The sequence below is a fragment of the Geotrypetes seraphini genome, chromosome 3 (genome assembly GCF_902459505.1).
Source record: "Geotrypetes seraphini chromosome 3, aGeoSer1.1, whole genome shotgun sequence".
Lineage (NCBI taxonomy): Eukaryota > Metazoa > Chordata > Amphibia > Gymnophiona > Dermophiidae > Geotrypetes > Geotrypetes seraphini.
Genome location: NC_047086.1, coordinates 36,395,838 through 36,418,337, shown reverse-complemented (window position 1 = coordinate 36,418,337; position 22,500 = coordinate 36,395,838). Strand labels below are relative to the sequence as shown.

Here is a 22,500-nt window from a genome sequence, read left to right as displayed (position 1 = left end):
GAGTCAGCGTGGAGGACCTAGGTCCATAAGACACACTAACCATTACATTTATGGTGGAAAGTGTGAGCCCACCAGCTACTACTATACTGCTGTATAAGTGCCACCAGTAGCCATAAGGGCTACTGGGGTGGGAGACAGGTTGGTATACACACATGGAGGCGGATGGCAGCGGCATAGATAATGCTGGCGGCCACCTAAGATGTCAATTCTTTCAGCGGGTAGGAGGTCTTCAGCAGGCAGGGCTTGGGAATCCCTGCCTGCACAGGTATGCCATTTACCCTGGGGAGCAACAGGAGGAGCAGCATAAATTAAAATTGGATTTGCTTAATGTTGAGGGGGGTAGAGATGAAATTTTAGCCCCATCCACTTTGCTCTCGGGTCCACTCTTAATCAGCTGAACGGCTACACTACTGACACACACACAAAAGGTGCAACCCCAGCAGAACATACTATAGCAGGACATGTTTATTTACTTCTATCCTAGCTAATTTTTAAGCACCATTTTGACTTCATGTACAGTTTTCTTTAAGTTAGTCCCCATATTCTCTTACTCTATTTGTTCCATTTTTGCTGACATCCCATGCTGTCGCTTAAAATGTTTTATTGTGTATTGAGTTTACAATGCATAGGATGCTACAATGTCATTTGAATACTTTCACTGCTGTATTTGTCTATTATTTATGTTTGAGTTATTCTTGCTGTATTAGTTTATTATGTTTTTTATATACCGCCTATCAAGGTTATCTAAACGGTTTTACAATCAGGTACTCAAGCATTTTCCCTATCTGTCCCGGTGGGCTCACAATCTATCGAACGTACCTGGGGCTATGGAGGACTGAGTGACTTGCCCAGGGTCACAAGAAGCATCTTGAGTGAATTCCTTCAAAAAGGTGGTAAATAAATTCTAAAATAAATAACTAAAACCCAGACCAACCAGAGGAAATCTTTTTGTTTTCCTTCTCCTTTTGGCTTCCTACTTTCATATTAAACTCTTAAGAGGCACTGCTGTTTTAACAATAAACATATACAATTTATCAAAACTCTCCTTTAGAGGTCCATATTTAAACTCCAACTCCAAATTTAGCATGGATAATCAACAATAGAAGCACTTCAAATGAACTAAAGAATACCAAATTCAAAAATGTGGCAAAACAAAAACCCTTCAACCAAGCTAATAAAACCAGCACAACTTCTATCAACATTACTGCATTACAAAACATTTTAGCTACCGTGTTTCCCCAAAAATAAGACCTACCCCGAAAATAAGCCCTAGCATAATTTTCGGGGTAAGTCTTAATATAAGCCCTAACCCTGAAAATAAGCCCTAGTCGCCGGCAGCAGCACGCCCCCCGCCGACCCTTCCATTTCTTTCATTCGAACCCTGACCGCGAGACCAAAATACCTGGTAACAAATGGCAGCGTTGGCAGCACAGGCTGCATCGTGGCCTGCCCTTCTCATGCCTGGCTGTTCGTGTTGCTGATGACATCATCAGTAATGGCAGGGGATCGCCTGGATGTGAAAAGGGCAGGCCACGATGCAGTCTGTGCTACCGCTTGTTTCCAGGTATTTTGGCTCGCGGTCGGGGTTCGGATGGGAGGGAGAGATGAAAGGGGCAGCAGGGGGGGGAATGGGAGGGATAGAAAGATGCTGCACAGGGGGATGGGAGGAAGGGAGGGATAGAAGCTTCAAGGGTTTTACTGCACAAGGGATGGGAGGGAGGGATAAAAGCTGCAAGGGTTCTGCTGCATAAGGGGAGGGATAGAAGCTGCAAGCGTTTTGATGCATAGGGAGATGGAAGGGAGGAAGGGATATAAAGATACTGCACAAGGGGATGGGTGAGAGGGGAGGAAAGATGCTGCACATGTGGGGGAGAGAAAGGAAATAGGAAGAATTAGGGTGGAGGAGAGGAAGGGAGAGATGATCATTATACATGAAAAAAATAAGACCTACCCAGAAAATAAGACCTAGCACCTTTTTTGGGCTCAAAATTAATATAAGACAGTGTCTTATTTTCGGGGAAACACGGTATATACTATTAGAGGATATCTAGGATATTTCCCCTTACAGCTGTCCAAAAATCTGAACTTGTTATGTTTACCTCTGTACAATGAAGAGAAACTATTATATTGTGAACTGCTTGGATATTTTTGCATGTGATAGTCTACTAAATAAATCAATCAAATCAAGTAATTTCAAAAAATCTAAAATATGTTAACATTTATCTACTCTTGGTGAAGCAACATTTTGGATTGTCTCTTCACTGGATCAAAATGCTGGTTTACTGAGGCTCAATAAAATAATTTAGAAGATTTTTAATGTTTCAGAGAGCTTAGGTCTACATTTTTCAAATTTTAAAAATCCCCTTATTAATAGTATTGGAAAAGAAATCAATTAAGTTAGACATGCCTAAAATACTTACAGTAAAGCAGATGTTCCTGAAAGCCATAATGTGTGGTCAAATTAATTACAGGTGTAGGTCTGTAAAGAAAGAGAATATAAAGGCATTTTAATTCTACATAGTGTAACCAAACGCCTCAAGGTACAGGAATCAGAACCAACACTGTCAAGCGTTTAGAAACAGCAACAAGATATGGTGAGATTATAGTGGTATCCCTTTTACTATCCAAAGATCTGTACACAGTGAAGAAGTCCTTGAATTGGCTGCTGGATTCTATCTGCAGTGTATGGAATCAGTTGCATTACATTAGTGACTTTTATTCCGCCATTACCTTACAGTTCAAGGCTTATTACATAAGAGGTTATCTGGACATTTCCAGAAGAGTTACAGAGTTGAACAGGTTACTTTGGGGGACTGAAGTGCTTCCTACGGTGTTAGTTTGTTTTGATGGGTTTCTTGAATAGCAGGGTTTTTATTTCTTTTCTGAAAGTTTTGTAGTCTGGTGTCGTGATCAGTAGATTGGATAGTAGGTGGTCTTGTTTCGCTGCCTGCATGGCCAGTAGGCCATTGTATATTTTTTGTGTTTGACGCCTCTGATTGGGGGGGGGGGTGCATGAAGACACACTGCCTTTCATAACTTGTCTTTGGGAGGGTGGCTGTAGTGCAGATATAATCTGCTTGAAAAAGATGGGAGGCAGACTATTATTAGAAAAGGCAATCCCCTACAACACCAAGCAGCAATGACTAGTTCAGTTTCAGGAGACTTCCCACTAGAGAGTTGCACGGGGACAGAAATCCCACCCATCCCCGCCCGTATCCTCTCCGTCCCCACCCGTCCCCGTCCGGATCCTCTCCGTCCCCACCCATCCCCGCAAGGAATTACCTCCATCCCCGCCCGTCCCCATAAAAAGCAGCAATTACTTCTGACAGGATCATCAATTCCAGTTTCTTTTGTGTTTGCGCTACTGTTTTCCTTGTGGAATCTCTTTTTTTGTTTTCTGTTCAGGTAATTAACTTATAAATCCCCTCTTTAACTAAGGCTGACCTGTCCATTATATTCTATGGACGAACCCTGCTTCCAAAGCCTTCCATCCCCATGGGAGTCCAGTTGGCTAGGGGGGTCCCCGTGGGAGTCCCGTGGGTTAGGGGGGATTCCCGCGATCCCCGTTCCCGTGCAGACCTCTACTTCCCACCCAGTACTGCCCAGCAAAATGTGCCAAGGTAATCAGGGAAAGCTTGGACAGAACTTACTGTATAAAACCAAGACAAACATTCCAACTATATCATTAAGACGTAGTGGGCAGTGCTTTAACTGGCCACTGCAACATTTCCACATGCTTGAGGCAACAGACATTCAGTAGTGTGCTTCAAAATGCTCACATCATAATGTAAGGTCAGAGCAAGTACTCACTGTCATGTGATAATGCTATTGTATGATAAAGTAAATTAGCTCATCTATCTTTGTCATCTTATGTTCTGGTATTAAATTACCAGAGGTACAGTACCTATATTTGTAATTCCTGTTCTTAGTCCAGCCTTATCCAAAAAGCTCCTTTACAGCTGCAATGTAAAGATAAGACCTTAGGGATGCAGGCGTCTCCCTGCCCCCCCCCCCCTTTTAAAAGTCAGTTCTACCTGACTAACAATGAATAATGCTCCAAATGTTCCCAGGGCTAGTATTAGGTACAAATTCAGCATCACTTAACACTCAAAAGACCTTACAAACTGTATGGCAACATTTCCCTCCTGCTTTACGCTGATATTCAGACATGGTAACCAAGCTATCCATTACAAATGCAGAGCTTCAAAATTATATCCAAAGCTCACCAGTTGAGGAGGGGGGGAATTCACTAGATTTATCTTCTACTACTACTACTAATTTCTATAGACCTGCAAGAGGTATGCAACACTATACACATTATATTCAGGTACTTTCTCTGTCCCTAGTACGCTCTAAAACAAAGCTACTTACCTATATAAAAACATAATTGCCAAACTGAGACAGACTGAAGCCCAGCATCCTGTTTCCAACAGTGGTCAACCCAGGTCCCAAGTACCTAGCTAGATCCCAAGTAGTAAAACCGATTTTATGCTGCTTATCCTAGGAATAAGTACTGTAGTGGATTTCTCGAAGCCATCTCAATAATGGCCCAAGGACTTCTCTTTTAGGAAATTATCTAAACCTTTTTTAAACCCTGCTAAGCTAACCGATTTCACCACATTCTTCAGCAACGAATTCCAGAATTTAATTACACATTGTGTGAAAAAATAGTTTCTCTGGTTTTAAATCTACTACTTAGTAGCTTCATTGCATGTCCCCTTTTTTTGAAAAAGAGTGAACAAGTGATTCACATCTACCCTTTCCACTCCATTCATTATTTTATATACCTCTATCATATTACCCCTAAGCTCTCTCTTCTCCAAGCCGAAGAGCCCTAGTCGCTTTAGCTTTTCCTCCCAGGGAAGTCGTCCCATCCCTTTAATAATTTTTTGTCGCCCTTCTTTGTACCTTTTCTAATTCCGCTATATCTTTTTTGAGATAAGGTGACCAGAACTGCACCCAAGGTGCACACAAGGTGCGTTCGTACCACAGAGCGATACAAGGGCATTTTTAACATTTTCATCTTTGTTTTCCATTCCTTTCCTGATAATTCCTAATGTTCTATTTGCTTTCTAAGCAGCTGCCGCAAATTGAGCTGAAGGTTTCAACATATCCTCAACCATGATACCTAGATCTTTTCCCTGGACATTGACTCCTAACATAGAATCCAGCATCACGTAGCTATAGTTTGGGTTCCTCTTTCCCACAAGCATCACTTTGCACTTGCTCACATTAATGATCATCTGCCATTTTGATGCCCAGTCTTCCAGTCTCACAAGGTCCTCTTGCAATTTTTCATAATCCTCTTGCGATTTAACAACTTTGTGTCATCAGCAAATTTAATTATCTCACTAGTTATTCCCATCTCTAGATCATTGATAAATATGTTAAAAAGCAGCGGTCCCAGTACAGTCCCCTGGGGAACCCTAGTATTTATGCATTACAATCAACAGAAGCAACATAGAAACAATTGTTCAAGGAGGAAAATCCTCAGACCCACTGAGCATGCACCACATCCCAAATATCCTGATGCAACAGGAGCTGCCCGGATCCCCCGAAGCAGGGGGTCCACTGACGCATCCTCACCATTCGGTGTCTCCGACAAACACACATCGGCATCATCTTTTCTCCCGAGATGATCTTGGAGGTCCAACAAGGGGTCCAAGTCCTCATCAGGAGAAAACACATCACCAAACAAAAAATCCTCATCCCATGAAACTCGCGGCCTCTTGGACAAAGATGGGGAGTACTGGGCCAGAGCTGATGCTGAGGGGGGCCGAATGTGTGTAGACGTGGAAGGCAACCCTCCCTAAAATAAACCCCGAACCCCCAGGGAAGAAGCAGGACTTCCAGCCGCCTGCAAGCATGCCTTGTATATGGCCAAAACAAAATCTGGGGCAAACCCCCCTGGCGGCAAAGCTGAACTCACTGCCAAGGCAGGAGAGCCAGCAAAAACTTGTTCCTGTCTCTCTAAGACAGGAGGAAGGTCACCTGAGGCTGCAGACAAGATGGCGGACTGCCCGGCAAAAAACTTGCCGAAAAAACTCCCACCTGCAGCAGCAAAGAGGCCTAAACAGACCCAGCCGCTAAAGCAGGCAAGCCCACAGCAGTTGTAAGTGAATCCCTAGCACTATCGGTGGTAAGGGAAACCAGCTGGGGAAATCCCTTTGTGGGCGGTATGGGAAGCCTGGGCTTCCCCACTGCCTGCTTACAACAAGCGGTGCACACGCGAAGGGGAACCCTGCTCGCCAACACCCAAAACTGATGAGGATTCCCCTTCGCAGTGACCGGTGCACTTAATGCACATACCGGTCGCATCAACCGCACACCTGGAGCACAATGAGCAGTTTTTAAGCTTCTTAAAAGTGCTCATTGCGAAAACTGCTACAAGGGAAACTAAAGTGTCGAAGGCTTCCCTTCAGACTGGCACTGCCTCAGGACTTTTTTTTTTCCAATACAACTTTAATTTACAATAGAACAGACTCTCTAAGCTATATGACTTGCCAGTAGTTGGTGGGAAGTGGGGGGAAAAAAAATTGAGGGAGGTGGGGGAAATGGGAGGAGGGACTCAACCAGTCAAGTGTGGGACCCCTTAAGTCAAACGGACCCCGAAAGGGTCCCCCTAAGCTTCAATCTTGCACCACAACCAGGGACAAGAAGACCAATTTAAACAGCATCCAACAGTCCTACACTAAACCAGGGAAAGACTGTACAAGCTTACCACCTCTAGCTGCTGGAGACTGAGAGCAGACTGATTGTATTTGGGATTCCACAGCCCATTTATACTACAGCCAAAAGTTTGTGTCTCAGTCTCTACCTATTGGTCAAGGTGAGCTATAATCCATCAGTTTCTGTGCTTGTCTGGAGGGATGGTAAAGAATCCCTGTTTACTTTTGAAAAAGCAGAAATAACTGGGACAAAGCATAAGATAAGTTTTTCAAAACCAAGTGCAATGAATCAGGAGTGTTTACTACTTGGGATAAATGAAATAAATATGATTCCTTAATTTACACACAGTGCAAGCCAGATTAAGTCATAGCGAGAGCCAATTTTGAAATCCTTTTGCAGTAGTAAAACAGCTATTTACATGTGGAAAAAGACTCATTGAAAAATTCCTCCTAAAATTAGATGTATAAAGTCTCACATTTTCTAACAGAAAAAGATGCAAGCATGTACCTACAGCTTATTATAACTACGTACCTGGTAATTGCACTGAATAGACCACGAATGCGTGCCCTATGTCGAGCCACGAAAGCCTCTGTAAAAATCACTCCGCGATTGTTATGATCTATCTGCCCATGAATAATCTTACCGAGCCGGAATGACAATACCTGCAAGCAGAAGTAATTTAGGGAAGATTAGCAAAGAATCCATAAAAAGAATATCAAATGAAAAATAATTCACTATCCCTAAGGAAGCAGAAGTACAGATATTTTGTACTTGCACACTGAACAAGATAAATGGGAAATTTGTGAGTTAATGGTTGAAACCCTAGAACACCTGCAGGAGCATTACAAGAAGAATACCCATCACAGTCATGCAGCCAGGAAAATAAGAAGCACATGGTAAGGCTGCATGGTGCAAATTACACCTATTTGTAAAACCTCTCAAAAACAGAATATTTTGATACGGATTTTAGAGGCAAACTGTGGCAGGCTCATATTTTACTCAAGGTCAAATCATGGGTCCTGAATGAAAGTTTCAGAACAGATAGGTAAAGACACAATTCACTTTGCAGTTGGTCAAACAGGCCGCCTTACCTATGTATTTAGGGCAACCAAATTGTTTTCTTTATATAACACACTTCTTAAAAACCTAGAGGCTGGTAATAACTTTGTTGTCATTTTACTAGCTTTCTCAGCTGCATTTGACACTATAGCTGATGACATTTTGCTATATCATTTGTCAGACTGTGATCCCAAAGGCAGGGCACATCACTGGAGACTTCACCTGATCAGTAGGGCATCAAATATTCAAACCCCTGCAAAATGATTTTAGATGCACCCGTTGTTATCTCCAATTTTGTTCAATATTTGAGCCATCATGATTAACAAGCTTTACTATTCATGTTGATGTGGAGTTGTTTTTTTGACAGGTGACCCGTGATGATACGGGCTCCATTGGACTCTTAGATGTCTGGGAGCCGAACATATTGAGGTCTGGTTTTCTCCACTTTTTTGTCTTTATGATTTAGCTGGAATTTTGTTTATATGCTGTGTGAATTATGAGGTCCCAACAGTATCTTAACCAGCAGAGCGTTGATATTTTGAATTATAGTTATTACTTAGTGTGGTCAGATTTTTGAATTGATGACTGTAGTAAGACTGTTTGATTGAATTAGGTTTGTAAGGGGTTCTTTAGATCCCCTACCCAGTGGCGTACCTAGGGTATGTGGCACCCGGGGCCCATCATTTTTTGACACCCCCCCCCCCCCCCCCTCATGTAAAATTTTTTTTTTTTTTTTTTTTGCAATAACCATGAAATGGAATAAATGGTCAGAATAGAAACAGGCAGTGAAAATTTTCTTTTTTTTTTTTTTTTTTTTTTCCAAAGTATTTTTATTGAGAATGGCAAAAGGTCCAGACAAGCAACCATGGTCTGTACAGAAACTTATACATTATCAAAAAGAACACAGAATGAGAGTAACAGCAACAACAAGCATGAACAAGCCTCTCCCAAGAGAAAATTGCCAATGAGAGGCATAGCAATACACAACAAAAGGCCAAAACTTGGGGCAAGCAAACAAATCCCACCCCAGAACCCACAAGAATAATAAGCCGGACTAGACCCTCAGCCATATTTTATAATGAAAAAAACCCCCACAAGCAACAACACCCAGACCGCTCACCAGACACACCAATCCGCACAACAAGCACCCAAGAAACACCCAGCCACCACCCAGACAAAACTACCAGACACACCTACCCCACCAAGCCCAGACCCAACCCCCCCTCCCCAGAGAGTGCAAGCGCAAAGTGGACCGTGAAAAGGGCAGCTGCAGAAGTGGAAAGCCCCAGATAAGTAGGTTAGCTAAAGAAAGCCCACAGATAGAAGAAATCAGGATAACAGAAGTTCCAACAAATGCTCCCACAGAAAATTTTCTTTTATTGAACCTCATTTATGTAACCATTATTCCAAACATAACATAACATAAATTATGTCTGAATTGTCATGACATCAGAAGTACATATGGAGTAGTTGCAGGTGATGCTTGGGACAGTTCTGATTATGTTAGTTTGGTTTTATGTGTTTTTTTAATAGAAGGGTTTTTATTTCTTTTTTTAAGGTTTTGTAGTTTGTGGTCGAGGTCAATAGGTTGTAGAGTTGGGGGTCAAGTGTTGCAGCTCGAATGGCTAGGAGGTTGTCGAACAGTTTTTTTCTTTTGACGTTTTTGGTTGGAGGGTGTGTGAATGGTGCGTGAGTTCTCCTATGTCTGTTTGAAGTGGATTGAATTATTTAGCTGAAGAAATTAGTTACCCCCCCCCATTCCACACACATTAATTCTCTTCCATTTTTGTTCCCATTATAAAAAAACACTGATAAGTTCCCAGGAAAAAAATACATTAAAATAAGAAGTGAAAACAAAGGCCCCTACAGATGAGAACATAACATAAGAATAGCCTAACTGGGTCACACCAATGGTCCATCATGCCCAGTAGCCCATTCTCATGGTAGCCAATAGTGCTGCCCGATTCAGAGAAAAATATTTCATTCGATCCGATTCACCCTGTTGAATCGATTTTTCGATTAGATTCACTGTTAATGACACCGCTTTTTAAGTTTAAACAAAGTATAACAATAAATTTCACAACAACAATAAATTTCACAAAGTACTTAAAAAAAAAAAATCACATTTTTCCATTAAAGCAGTTCTGGAGACATTTGCTTGAACAGTCTTTTTTCCCAGTCCATAAGCAAGCAATATGAAAAAGATTTCCTTAATTATCTACTCAAACATTTTTGCTATTTACTTTCATTGTACCTATACTATTATTCAGTAGAAAAAATGGACTTAACTGTGCAGGAAATGAATCTCCTCATACACCCACCATATAGTGCAAAAATGTGCAAAGGTCTGTTTTTTTCTTTCGATCACTACATAGCCTAATGCCACACAAGCAGCGCTGTTACAAACATATTCTGAAGGTCAATGCTAAGGTTGACAAAGTTTCCTTCCTTGGACCAGAAGGAGATACTGACAAACCACTGGAAGAGATTCTAAAACAACTACCCAGAAATAACACCCAAAGACCCACTCAGTGTGTGAACCAGTTGAGTGGAGTGGACTAACTGGGGGTGGAAATGGGCCCAGAGTTTGCTCAGCAGAATTTCCCAGACTACCTCTTCCTCTCAACACACTGACATGCTACCACCACCACCAACACTAGGAACACCTCACCGAGTATGCCAGCAATGCTTATAAACTTTATAAAACACATTATTATATTTTCTTATAAAGCATATATTTTAACTGAACTCAGCCTTGCCATTCACAAAAATAGAAAAGTTCCCATTTCAAGCTGTCTCATGTACACTTTTCAAATCTAACATATTGTAATCACAAAACAGAAAATAAAATTATTTTTTCTACCTTTTGTTCTCTGATCAATATTCAAATCTTGTTGGTCCCAGGCTCTTGTTGTCTTGCTTGCCAGGGTCTCCTTTCTCCGTGCTAACCATCCGTCTGCCATCTCTGTTCTCCCCTTCCGTTTCCCTTCCCTCTCCCGGAGATCTGGCATCTTTCCTTTTTTTTGTCTCCATCCACAGATTCACCTTTTCTCAACTCCCCACCACCCCAGGATCCACCATCTCTCCCTTTCTGTTCCCAACTATCCTCCTATCCAGTATCTCTATCCCCCCTCCACACCATCCCCTGTTTCCAAGTTCTCTCCCTTTCTGTTCCTTCCCTCCCTAAATCCCATTATGCACCATCTCTCTCCCACTCCTCTGTTTTTAGACCCATTATTTCTAACCCCCAAAGTCTGGCATATGCATGTATCTTTGAACCCCCCCTTCCCTCTCTCCCTCTGTGTACTTTTACACCAGGACCCCCCTCCCCCGAAGGTCTGTCCCCCCTCCGAAGGGCTACACCCCACCCCTGAAGACCTGCACCCCCCGAAGGACTTTACCTCCCACCCGAAGGTCTGTCCCCCTCTGAAGGCCTAAACCCCACCCCTGAAGGACTGCACCCCCCCCCCCGAAGGCCTGCACTCCCTTGAAGGTCTGCACCCCCCCGAAGGCCTGTCCCCCCCTTGAAGGCCTGTCCCACCCCCTTGTAGGCCTGTCCCCCCTTTAAGGCCTGCCTGCCTGCCTTTCCCCCCCTTGAAGGCCTGTCTCCCCCTTGAAGGCCTGCACCCCCCTTGAAGGCCTGCACCCCCCCTTGAAGGCCTGCACCCCCCCCTTGAAGGCCTGCACCCCCCCCTTGTAGGCCTGTCCCCCCCCTTGTAGGCCTGTCCCCCCCCCCCTTGTAGGCCTGTCCCCCCCTTGAAGGCCTGCCTGCCTTTCCCCCCTTGAAGGCCTGCACCCCCCTTGAAGGCCTGCACCCCCCCTTGAAGGCCTGCACCCCCCCTTGAAGGCCTGCCTGCCTTTCCCCCCTTGAAGGCCTGCACCCCCTTGAAGGTCTGCACCCCCCCAAAGGCCTACACCCCCCCCCCGAAGGTCTGCACCCCCCTGAAGGCCTGCCTGCCCCCCTTGAAGGCCTGCACCCCTTGAATGTCTGCACCCCCCCCCCCCGAAGGCCTGTCCCCCCTTGAAGGCCTGCCTGCCTGCCTGTCACCCCCTCCCCCTTGAAAGCCTGCTTGCCTGCCCGCCCGCCCCACCCTGAAGGCCTGATGCCCCGACCCACCCCGAAGGACCGCTCGCCCCCCTGGCCTCCCCGCACCACCTATGAACAGCCGCAGCAGGATCGCGAAGTCAGCGTCGGGTACCAGCCCTAAGGGGGTGTTCCCGGCCTTGCCGTTCAGTCCCCCGCCACCCCCGAAGGACCGCTCGCCCCCCTGGCCTCCCCGCACCACCTATGAACAGCCGCAGCAGGATCGCGAAGTCAGCGTCAGCGATCCCTGCTGCTTCCTGCGCCACGGTCCCGCCCCTCCTCTGACGTCAGAGGAGGGGCGGGATCGCGTCGTAGGAAGCAGCGCAGGGATGCTGACGCTGACTTCGCGATCCTGCTGCGGCTGTTCATAGGTGGTGCGGGGAGGCCAGGGGGGCGAGCGGTCCTTCGGGGGTGGCGGGGGACTGAACGGCAAGGCCGGGAACACCCCCTTAGGGCTGGTACCCGGGGCGGCCCGCCCCCCCCGCCCCCCCCTAGGTACGCCACTGCCCCTACCCTTCCAGCACTATAGAGGGGCAATCCAAGATTGGTTGATTGGTTTGATCAAAAGGATGAGCTACAACTTTTATATTGGTTTCACACATTGGGCTCCTTTTATTAAGGTGCGCTAGTGTTTTCAGCGCACGCAGATTAGTGCACGCTAATCCCGCGCTACGCGGCTAGAACTAACGCCAGCTCAATGCTGGTGTTAGCGTCTAGCGTGCGTGGCATTGTAGCGCGCGCTACTCCGTGCGTTAATGCCCTAAGGCAGCTTAGTAAAAGGAGCCCATTGGCTTTGCTCCACTGCTCTTTCTCATTTTGCATTTGTGGTTCTTTTTAAATGTTAAAGCGGTAAATTAAGTATTCAATAAACATAAATGAACAATTGTTCCTTTCAGGAGAGAGTTATTATGTCAATGACACTGAAAGCAGTTATCTGGCCTACTCTGAAGTAGGTATTATTATCCAATATCATTGCTTCCATCCTTAGGAAAAGTCTTGGGGTGGGCAGTTTTTGATTAATTAAAGATTTTTCTTATCCCTCTTAGTCAGGTTTTTGGGAATATCCTAGAACTGTGACTTCTTTTTTTTTTTTAATCACTTTGGACATAGATCAGGACAGTTTGATGATTATAAAATCAGCAGCATATAATACAATTCATCTTTTATTCATTATAGTTGATAACATGCCTTTATGGAACACAAATCAAATAAAACCCCATAACAGAGGAGAAAAAATTGTAGATCAAAATAATAATCTCTCCTGCCCCAAAATTTTAACAGAATGAGAGGGAGAGACAGCTCAAACAACACAGCACTAATGAAATCAAGAATTATAATGAAGGAAAAGCCTTCAGTCACACAGCTTGCACGGGGGAATGACCCCTGAGACTTCAGCTGTCACAAGTATAAACCCAGAAAGGGTATTAACTGTGAAATATCCCTGGGCTAACCTTATATAAATTAAATGTGATAAACCAGTGCACAAACCAATGTGCTAAAAGTGAAACTTCAATATCGCTAAATATACTGTGATTGTAAAAGCTGTCTCTACCTCTCATTCGGGGAAGGTGAGCAACCAAAATCAGCCGAGCAGGCACAGGTGTAGACAAAATCAACTAGAGGAAGTACTTAGCTTCTTCAACATGTCAAAAAAGGTAGCCAGCCAAGATGAAATTCGTCCAACGGGACTCCGTTTCAGGGATAGAAATCCCCTTCCTCAGGAACCGGCCAGGCAGTGACTACCGGCCCCCAAATAGTAATGCAGAGTTGAAAATGGAACACAAAGCATGGTCCAATAAAATCCTTAGAACAACAAACATTTACCTGCACCCAACCAAATCCTTACAAAGTAAAGCAAAGGCACCAGTCCCATCCATCCTCAATATCAACTTAAAAACAAAATCAAACCCTCAAAACTTACAATAACAGAAATATAAGCCATTTCCGACACTTAAGGAGTCAAGTTTCTCTAGTTCAGAAATGTATCGTAATGAGACTCAGAATGGATCTACAAGTCCATTCCATAATTCAGGGCCCACAACCTAGAATGCTGTAATAAGCAGGGGTTAAGTTGTGCTGGCTTGGCTGAACCTTCTGGCCGCTCCCTCAAAACTGAAACCACCCGCAAACGCTCCTACTCACATTTCATACCCAAACTTTGGCACACAATCCCTCCATCTGTCAGATCACTAGATGGACTCTGGAACTTCAGGAAGGCTATGAAAACCTTCCTCTTTAACCCAGCGCCTTAAAGTCATTCATCCTGAAATGCCACCCAGTCAACGCACCTATGCCACTTAATCTCACCAGATGCTACTTAGTGCATATGTTTTATTGTCATGTCTATATAGTAATTTATGTAAACTATGTCATCTCTGCTCTGGCTGGATTATTATGGATGCACTTTGTAACTCATTCTGGGCTCCTTTGGGAGGACGGGCTAAAAAATCGAATAAATAAATAAGTAAGTAAATAAATCTATCAGAATACTGAGGATAAAACATCATCAAGTTATTTTTTCCACTCTCAGGTGCCCCAGAGGTCAGTTTTATTCAATACTAGCTGATGCCCCGGCGTTGCACGGGTATTTAATTATAGCAATAACACAGTAAAAGGATTGAAATAAAGATACTTTATAGTGGTGAATGCAATTATTTTTTTACAGTTTTATAAAAAGTACAATAATCAAATTATAACGTGAAATATTTGACAAAATGAATACAATACAACTAACACAAAACTTGATTATAAACAACAATTTTAGTTTCACCTCCAGGAGCAAGAACATATAAATTGTTGGGTGAACCCACCCTTGAGCAAGCAACATAGAGTTGTCCATGGGAAAAACAGGGGGATCTTAAATCCACTCCACAGTATGTAATAGTCTGTCCCTGTGATTTGTTGATTGTGATAGAGAATGCAAGTCTCACTGGAATTTGCAATCTCTTAAACTGAAAAGGAAGATCTGTTGGAATAAGTGGCATCCAAAAGTTCCAGTATTGATTTAAACAACTCAATATGTGGAAACTCAGGTTGAAAAGAAACTCCATGCAGTTGTTTCCCGGTTCAGAATGGAACCTGTGTTCCTAGTTCAGCATATGTGAGTACTCATGTAATGTAATAACATTATGAACTGGGGTGCATGAAGGAAACAGTTACAAACACAGTTAGAACATACAAACTCTATATGTATGGTGTCCGTGGTAGAATAGAAACGATGTCCCTAGTGGTTATAGTGTCATAGAAAGTGTTTTATAGTTGGAATTACTGTGAGAATGCCAGCTTTTTACATTTTTTCCATTGACATGAATGGGTGAAATCTGATTTTATGTTTGTAGCTCCGCCCACGTGTGCAGGTGGGCCGCGAGACCCCCAGAACATACATCCCAGGTAGTGAGGGATCTGCATACCAAGTTTTGTTCAAATCGGTCAAGCCGTTTTTGCGTGATCGCGGCACATACACACACACATACATACCTCCGATTTTATATATATAGATTTTACATAGCACTTATGGTAACCCTAATACAGGGATATGGAATAGTGCTTATCAATCTTTTTATGACTATGACCCAATAATATCAGCCAAATAAAATTGTGTTACCAGTCTTCTCCCAAGAGGTGTAGAATAATGATGTACCTATGGAGAGCACACTCGGGTCATAACCCCAAATGTGGGCATTTTGATGCCATTTGGAATCTCAATCGACAGTTTAGGAAACTCTGGAAAAGTGTAATTTATGCAGCTGATATTCAGTTACTCAAATAAACGGAGTATGAACAGCCAGAGTTGAGCCTTAATTCTTGTTTGGTTGAAAAACTTCTTGCAAATAGAATGGCTACTGAAATATGTCTCCATATATTATAATTTTTAAAACGTAATTTTACCTATGCAAGTTGGCCATCTGAAAATTTCTTACCCTCAATGCAGCTATTGGTCTGTATGCAGTTCCACTGAGGCTTTTTATGCCCTTTGGAAGCAGATGGTCATGTAAGAAATTATGCTCACGTAGATGACATTTTCATCTCTACTGCACATACCTGTCACATGAAATTCTACTCATCGAAAAAGCAGGTACAAGAGATCATATGCACCATGTCCTGACAGAATTTTTTGAAGACAACATACACACGGTACATTGCTTTCAGAATTGGTACACAGGCTTAAGTTATGGTTGTCTGAATGTAGACAGTTTTGAAAACTGCTCTCACAACGTAAAATTTCCCTCTGCCACTCCATTCCCACTTGCACTTTCCTTCATGTTCCCCCTTGAATTACTTTCTCCTACAGAAGTCACTGGCAATTATCATAGAACCCTAACAATACAATGAGAAAAGCCATAGGGGTAGACCAAGCAGAAAGCCCTTTGGGTTCTGGAGCTGCTGTTTTCTTCATCACCTCCCTTCAATGGGTTCATGCTTGAAAAGAAGGAGGCAACAGGAGCAGCCCAGGGTACTGCAAGGTTGCTGCTCTTGCCCTCCTGTGTCCTGTTGAGTTCAAAAGCAAAGAAATTGACCCTGGAGAATGCACAGAGAAAACAAGTTCAAGAGAAATCAAAAAACACTGTGGAGAGACGATGTTCCTGAAACGGACTTTATTAAAAAAGTATATTAAAAAAAATCAACATAGCAATCCACATAAAAACCTTAAGGATCTAGTCATGTTGGGTTCAAGCATATACTGAGAACACACAGAAGAGAGGAGATGAACAGAAGTACCGGTAAGCATAGACCCTCTTTCTGTGCCACTGGTGATACAGATTCAGCTGTCTCACTTTAAAGATTCTGAGAATGATTGAGATCTCTGAATTCAGTGACCCTGCTAACCCAGAAAATTTGTCTGGGCTTAGCCATTGAACACTAAAAGCCATCATAGCATTAAGACAGCAGAATAAACTCACCTCCTGCAGAAAGTCTCCAGGTAAATCATATGTCTTGCAAAGCTCGGATATTGTTACTTGTCCTGTTTCCTGCAGTTTATCATTGACTTCCTCGGCTAACTGGTCCAGATAGTTGCTAATGTGAAAGCAAAAATAAGAAATTTTAGTGACTCGTCCAATCACATCCTCAATAATCCCAACGGAGAGCCAAAGTAAGTACACAAGTACTTATGTTATTCATCTCATCTTTACTTTGATGGAAATCTGTAAAAAAAAATTTCAATCTTCTCCCCTTTTTGATAATCTCTGCAAGTCAGCCATCATAAAAGGGAATATGAGCCAGTAATGAGAGCACAGTAACTCAGGATTATAATCAGAAGACCACAGATACTAATTATGGTTCTGCCATGAAAAAGTCATTTTATCTCCTTAGACGCCACGCTCACTTGAATTTAATATTTCTCACTCTTCCCAAAGGAGCCCAATTATGTACTATGTACGGTGACACTGCAATACTATATATATATATATATATATATATATATATATATATATATATATATATATATTCATTCGCGGTGTTTTTTGACTGCCTCTTCCGGTCAGAAAATACAGGGAATGACTGAGTCAGCGAATCAGCCTTCTGCACAGCCGTCAATCCCAATAAGCCTTCTGCACAGCCAATTCCACCTCCTCACCCCCCGTCAGCCAATAAGTCTTCTGCACAGCCAATTCCTCATCCTCTCCCTCCCCCCCCCCGTTCAGAAAATCAGCCTTCTGCACAGCCGATTCCTCCTCCTCTCCCTCCCAGTCAGCCAATCAGCCTTCTGCACAGCCGATTCCTCCTCCTCTCCCCCCCAGTCAGCCAATCAGCTTTCTGCACAGCCGATTCCTCCCCCTCCTCTTATCCCACCCCCCGTCAGCCTTCTTCACAGCCAAACCACCTGCCAGCCTAAATATTGTTTTCTTTTAGCACCCGCCACCGCCCCTGCAGCCCTCTACTGCCTCCAAGCCACTCCTAAACCGCATTTTCGGGTTTTTTAAATTTGCGGGTGCTCCTGGAATGGAACCCCCACAAATTTTGGGGGAGTATTGTATATATGTTAAATAAATTAACAGTATTCTTTATATTAACTATAGCAGTGTTCTCCCAACATTTTTTGCCAGCAGGGTGGACTAAAGGAGTAGCCAGGCTGGGAGGGGGGAAGAGTACTGTGCAGTATTATAAAATTGTCAGTTAAATTAGGTGGGTGGTCAGTAAAATTAATCAACAAAAACAGAGATAAAAGAGATGCTTCAATTAGGACTTTATTGCACTAAAACAAACAGACACAACACAGCCTGTGTTTTGGCACTTTAGTGCCTTCCTCAGGAGTCTATAAATAAAAATATCTAAATGAACATCAATAATTAATTGGAAAAACATAAAAAGTATTTAAAGAACTGCACATGCCAAACTGTTGATATATTCTGTTTGGAGAATGACACTTCAAATATTGGTACACAACAATAGCCCAAACACCACAATATCAATCCTATGAGAACCAGCTTATCATGATGAAAGACTGAACAGTGGGTCAAAAACTAATGCTTGAAGTTCACTCACTCGCTGGGCGGAAGTGACAGAAACCAAGTGAGAAACTTAAGATGAGTAGCCGCCAGTGGTTCAAATGGTAGTTTCATCAAACTGGCTAGGACTACATTAAGATCCCAGACAACTGAAGGCAGCTTGAGCGGAGGTTTGGAGTTGAAAAGTCCTTTCATAAACCTGGAAACAATAGGATGCATGGCCAGAGGTTTATTGTTGACAGGAACATGGAAACCACTAATAGCACTGAGGTGTACTCTGACCAAAGTAGTTTTGAGTCCAGAATTGGATAAAATAGAGAAGATAATCCAACACTGAAGGAGTAGAGTACTCTCTGGAGCAGAATTGAGGCAATATGTGGTTGTGGGGAGACGCAAACAGATCTATCTGAGGGGCCCCTCACAGGGGGAGTTGAGAGTCCACTCGTGTGGTCAAAGAAATCTGCTGAGGTTGTCGGCTAGAGTGTTTTGTTTTCCCTAAAAATATATGGCTTTGAGAAATAAGTTTTGAGCAATTGCCCAGTTCCAAATGTGTTCGGTCTCTTGACAGAGTGAGAGAGCCAGTTCCTCCCTGTTTGTTGATGTAGTACATTGCTACTTGATTGTCCGTTCGAACAAGGAGGACTTGGTTGGAAAGACTCTCTTTAAAGGTTTGTAGAGTATATAAAATTGTTCGTAGCTCTAATAGGTTGATGTGGAATGTCTTTTCTTAAGCAGACCACTGACCTTGAGTCCAGAGACCATCCAGGTGTGTCCCCCAAGCATACATGGCCATGTCTGTGGTGTAGAGGGACGTGAAACAACAGACCCCTGGAAAGATTTGTTGGAGCCATCCACCACTGAAGGGATTGACGAACTGGCGAGGTAACTGTGATCCTTCGGGATAAGGGATTGAGAACTTGAGACCACTGAGATGCTAAGGTCCCACTGGTCTGATCTGAGATGAAGTCGTACGAAGGGGGTAATGAACTATGGATGTTATATGACCTATAAGTCACATCATCTGTCTTGCTGAGGTGGTTTGCAGAGAGGAGACATGATTGCAAAGATGAAGTAAGGTGTTTTGTCTTTGTTAAGACAGAAACGCCCGTAGACAAGTGGAGTTGAGTACACCTCCTATGAACTGCAATAGTTAAGAGGGGTGAAGCTGTAACTTTGGGAAGTTGACTTTGAACCCTAGAAGCTGAAGAAAAGTTATCGTCAACTGTGTTGCCGAGTGTACTGCTTGAGGAGATGCAACTTTTAGCAGCCAATTGTCCAGCTTTGGAAACACTTGAAATCCGTGAGTTTGTAGAGTTGCTGCCATGACCACTAGGCACTTGGTGAATACTCTTGGAGAAGAAGCTAGGCTGAATGGAAGAACTTTGTACTGGAAGTGTTGCTGAGCTATCAAAAAATGCAGAAATTTTTTGTGATTGGGATGTACAGATATGTGTGTAGGCCTCTTTGAGGTTCAGAGAGCATAGCCAATTGTTTTGTTCTAGAAGAGGGTATAGTGTTCCTAAAGACTGCAAAACTTCTCTTTGAATAGATATCTACTTAAGTCTCGGAGGTCAAGAATTGGACAAAGACCTCCCATCTTCTTTGGAATTAGGAAATACCTGGAGTAGAACCCCCGATTTTCCTGAGAAGGGTTCCCCCTTCTTAATCAGCTGCCTCACTTTAGAGATTCTGAGAATGATTGAGATCTCTGAATTCAGTGATCCTGCTAATCCAGAAAATTTGTCTGGGCTTAGCCATTGAACACTAAAAGCCATCATAGCAGTAAGACAGCAGAAAGTCTCCAGGTAAAGAACAGCCTTACTGGATAATAATAATAATTTTATTTCTTGTATATCGCCCTGCCATTAGTTCTAGGCTGTTCACAATAGTAATACAATCGTATACACATTTCTATGGGCAGAATTATATCAATAGTCCATCTAGCCCAGTATCCCATCTTCACGAAAGCCAATCCAAGAAACAAGTACCTGGCAAAAACTCATTGAATCTGTGCTTTGTGTGTTTGGAAGCAAGTTATTTTGTTGAGCGAGATGCCGTCTAACATAAGAACATAAGAAATGCCTTCACCGGATCAGACCTAGGTCCATCCTTTCCGGCGTTCCGCGCACGCGGTGGCCCTTTTAAGTACATATTTTGGGAGACCCGGATTTCCTGTATCCCTCGATATAGTTTTCAAGAAGATGTGCATCCAACTTGCGCTTGAAACCCGGAACAGTAGTCTCCGCCACAACCTCCTCCGGGAGAGCATTCCAAGCGCCAACCACTCGCTGTGAGAAACAGAACTTCCTGGCGTTTGTCCTGAATCTGCTGCCACTCAGTTTCAGGCTGTGACCCCGTGTCCGTGTGACTTCCGAAAATGTTAACAATGCTGCTTCTTGGTCTATTTTATCAAATCCTTTTAATATTTTAAAAGTCTCTATCAAATCCCCTCGCAGTCTTCTCTTCTCTAGGGCGAACATTCCCAGTTTACTGAGACGTTCCTCGTAGCTCAAATCTCCATTCCTCTGACTAGTTTCGTGGCTCGTCTCTGCACCCTCTCCAGCAGAGTTATATCTTTCTTAAGGTACGGAGACCAGTGCTGGACACAGTATTCCAAGTGAGGTCTGACCATTGCTCTGTAAAGTGGCATTATGACCTCTTCCGATCTACTCGTGATCCCCTTCTTAATCATGCCCAACATCCTGTTTGCTTTCTTCACCGCCGCCGCACATTGAGCCGAAGGCTTTAGGGTTCTGTCTATCAGTACCCCCAAATCCCTTTCTTGTTCGCATTTGGCTAATGTCACCCCCAACATCTTATATTCATGTTCTTTGTTATTCTTTCCTAGATGCATCACCTTGCATTTATCTATGTTAAAATTCATCTGCCACTTTTTCGCCCAAGTTTCCAGCTGGTTTAGATCCTTCTGGATATCCTCACAGTTCCCTAGAGAGCCAACCACCCGACATAGTTTTGTATCATCTGCAAACTTCGTTATATTGCATGTTGTTTCCTCTTCAAGGTCATTTATAAAAATATTAAACAAAATAGGCCCAAGAACCGAACCCTGGGGGACGCCACTAGTCACTCTCTCCCAGTCCGAGTATTGCCCATTTATGCTCACCCTTTGCCTTCTGTTCTCTAGCCATTGCCAATCCATTTGTGCACTTCTCCTGCTATTCCATGGCTCAGTAGTTTTCTCATAAGCCTTTCATGCGGAACCTTGTCGAACGCATACATACGTGTGTGCAGGTGAATTCCCCAATGCAAGTCCATTGACCAAAACACTTCTAAAGGGTCAGTATACTAGCTGTACCCAAGCGTCAGGAGAATAATTTGAGCAGCGCTGGAGTCCTTGGGGACAATTAAGTCTCACACGTTATTGTCATTTTAGAGTCCATTGCAGTGAAAGTTGATATTATATTTATTAAAGTTGTGTGAAGAAAGGGAAGGGAGGGAGGGGGAGAAACAAATAATTAAACAAATTTGAGACTGGTGAAGTGGGTACTGAAATAGCTGTGTGCTATAGGAGGCCCCAAGATCCTGACCCAATTTAAGTTCTGATGTTTCTCTCTTTCATCTCCTTTGCATATAAATATACTTTTTTTTGGATTTTGGGATGTTCTATAGAAAAATTTATTAGAAGAAATATTTTGTAAAGGTGTTAAAACAAAAAACAAAAGATTTTCTATGATATAGAACCAGCGAGGTTTTAGTACCCATTTTGAAGATTTAGTATTTAAAGCAACCTCATTTTCTGTGATAAAAACCCAAATAGTGGGGCGTGGCTTGGAGCGCGCATAAGATGGCAGCTTAACCACCGCGCTCCTCTCGTCCAGGCAACAACTGAAAAAAACTAACTGTTTTTCTTTGCTCACCCGAGCTAAAAATAATAAAATATAACATTGGAAATGGCTGCGATGAGACAGGGAAAGCCTGAAAAGCCGTGTACATCGGCGAAGAGGTCAAAAGTCACTCCCGTGTCACCGTCGAGTGTGCCGATACCAGTGGAAGCTGAAGAATTTACTGAAACATCAGACATCATGGCGGAACTATTTAAAATCAAACTTATGTTGACTGATAATGCCTGCAAACTTTCAGAAGTTAAGGAAGAACTGCTTAGTCTGAAACAGGAATTTCAAACTGACAGGCAGAGAATCTCTGTGATAGAAGATAGAATCGGACAGTTGGAAACTTTCACACAAAAGTGTGAAGAAGAAAAAAAAGATATAACAGCTT

At 43.2% G+C, this 22,500-nt stretch overlaps 1 protein-coding gene across 4 annotated transcripts in view; it reads right to left on the bottom strand.

The window, feature by feature from the left end:
* Nucleotides 1-22,500, bottom strand: part of UFL1 (UFM1 specific ligase 1) — a 149,236-nt gene that overhangs the window by 86,872 nt on the left and 39,864 nt on the right. For all 4 annotated transcript variants that reach the window (XM_033937241.1, XM_033937243.1, XM_033937240.1 and 1 more), the window contains 3 exons: nucleotides 16,714-16,828; nucleotides 7,201-7,331; nucleotides 2,421-2,479 (listed from right to left, as the gene is read on the bottom strand). In XM_033937241.1, the coding sequence (XP_033793132.1) occupies nucleotides 2,421-2,479; nucleotides 7,201-7,331; nucleotides 16,714-16,828 (305 nt within the window). The remainder of the gene's footprint in view (nucleotides 1-2,420; nucleotides 2,480-7,200; nucleotides 7,332-16,713; nucleotides 16,829-22,500) is intronic.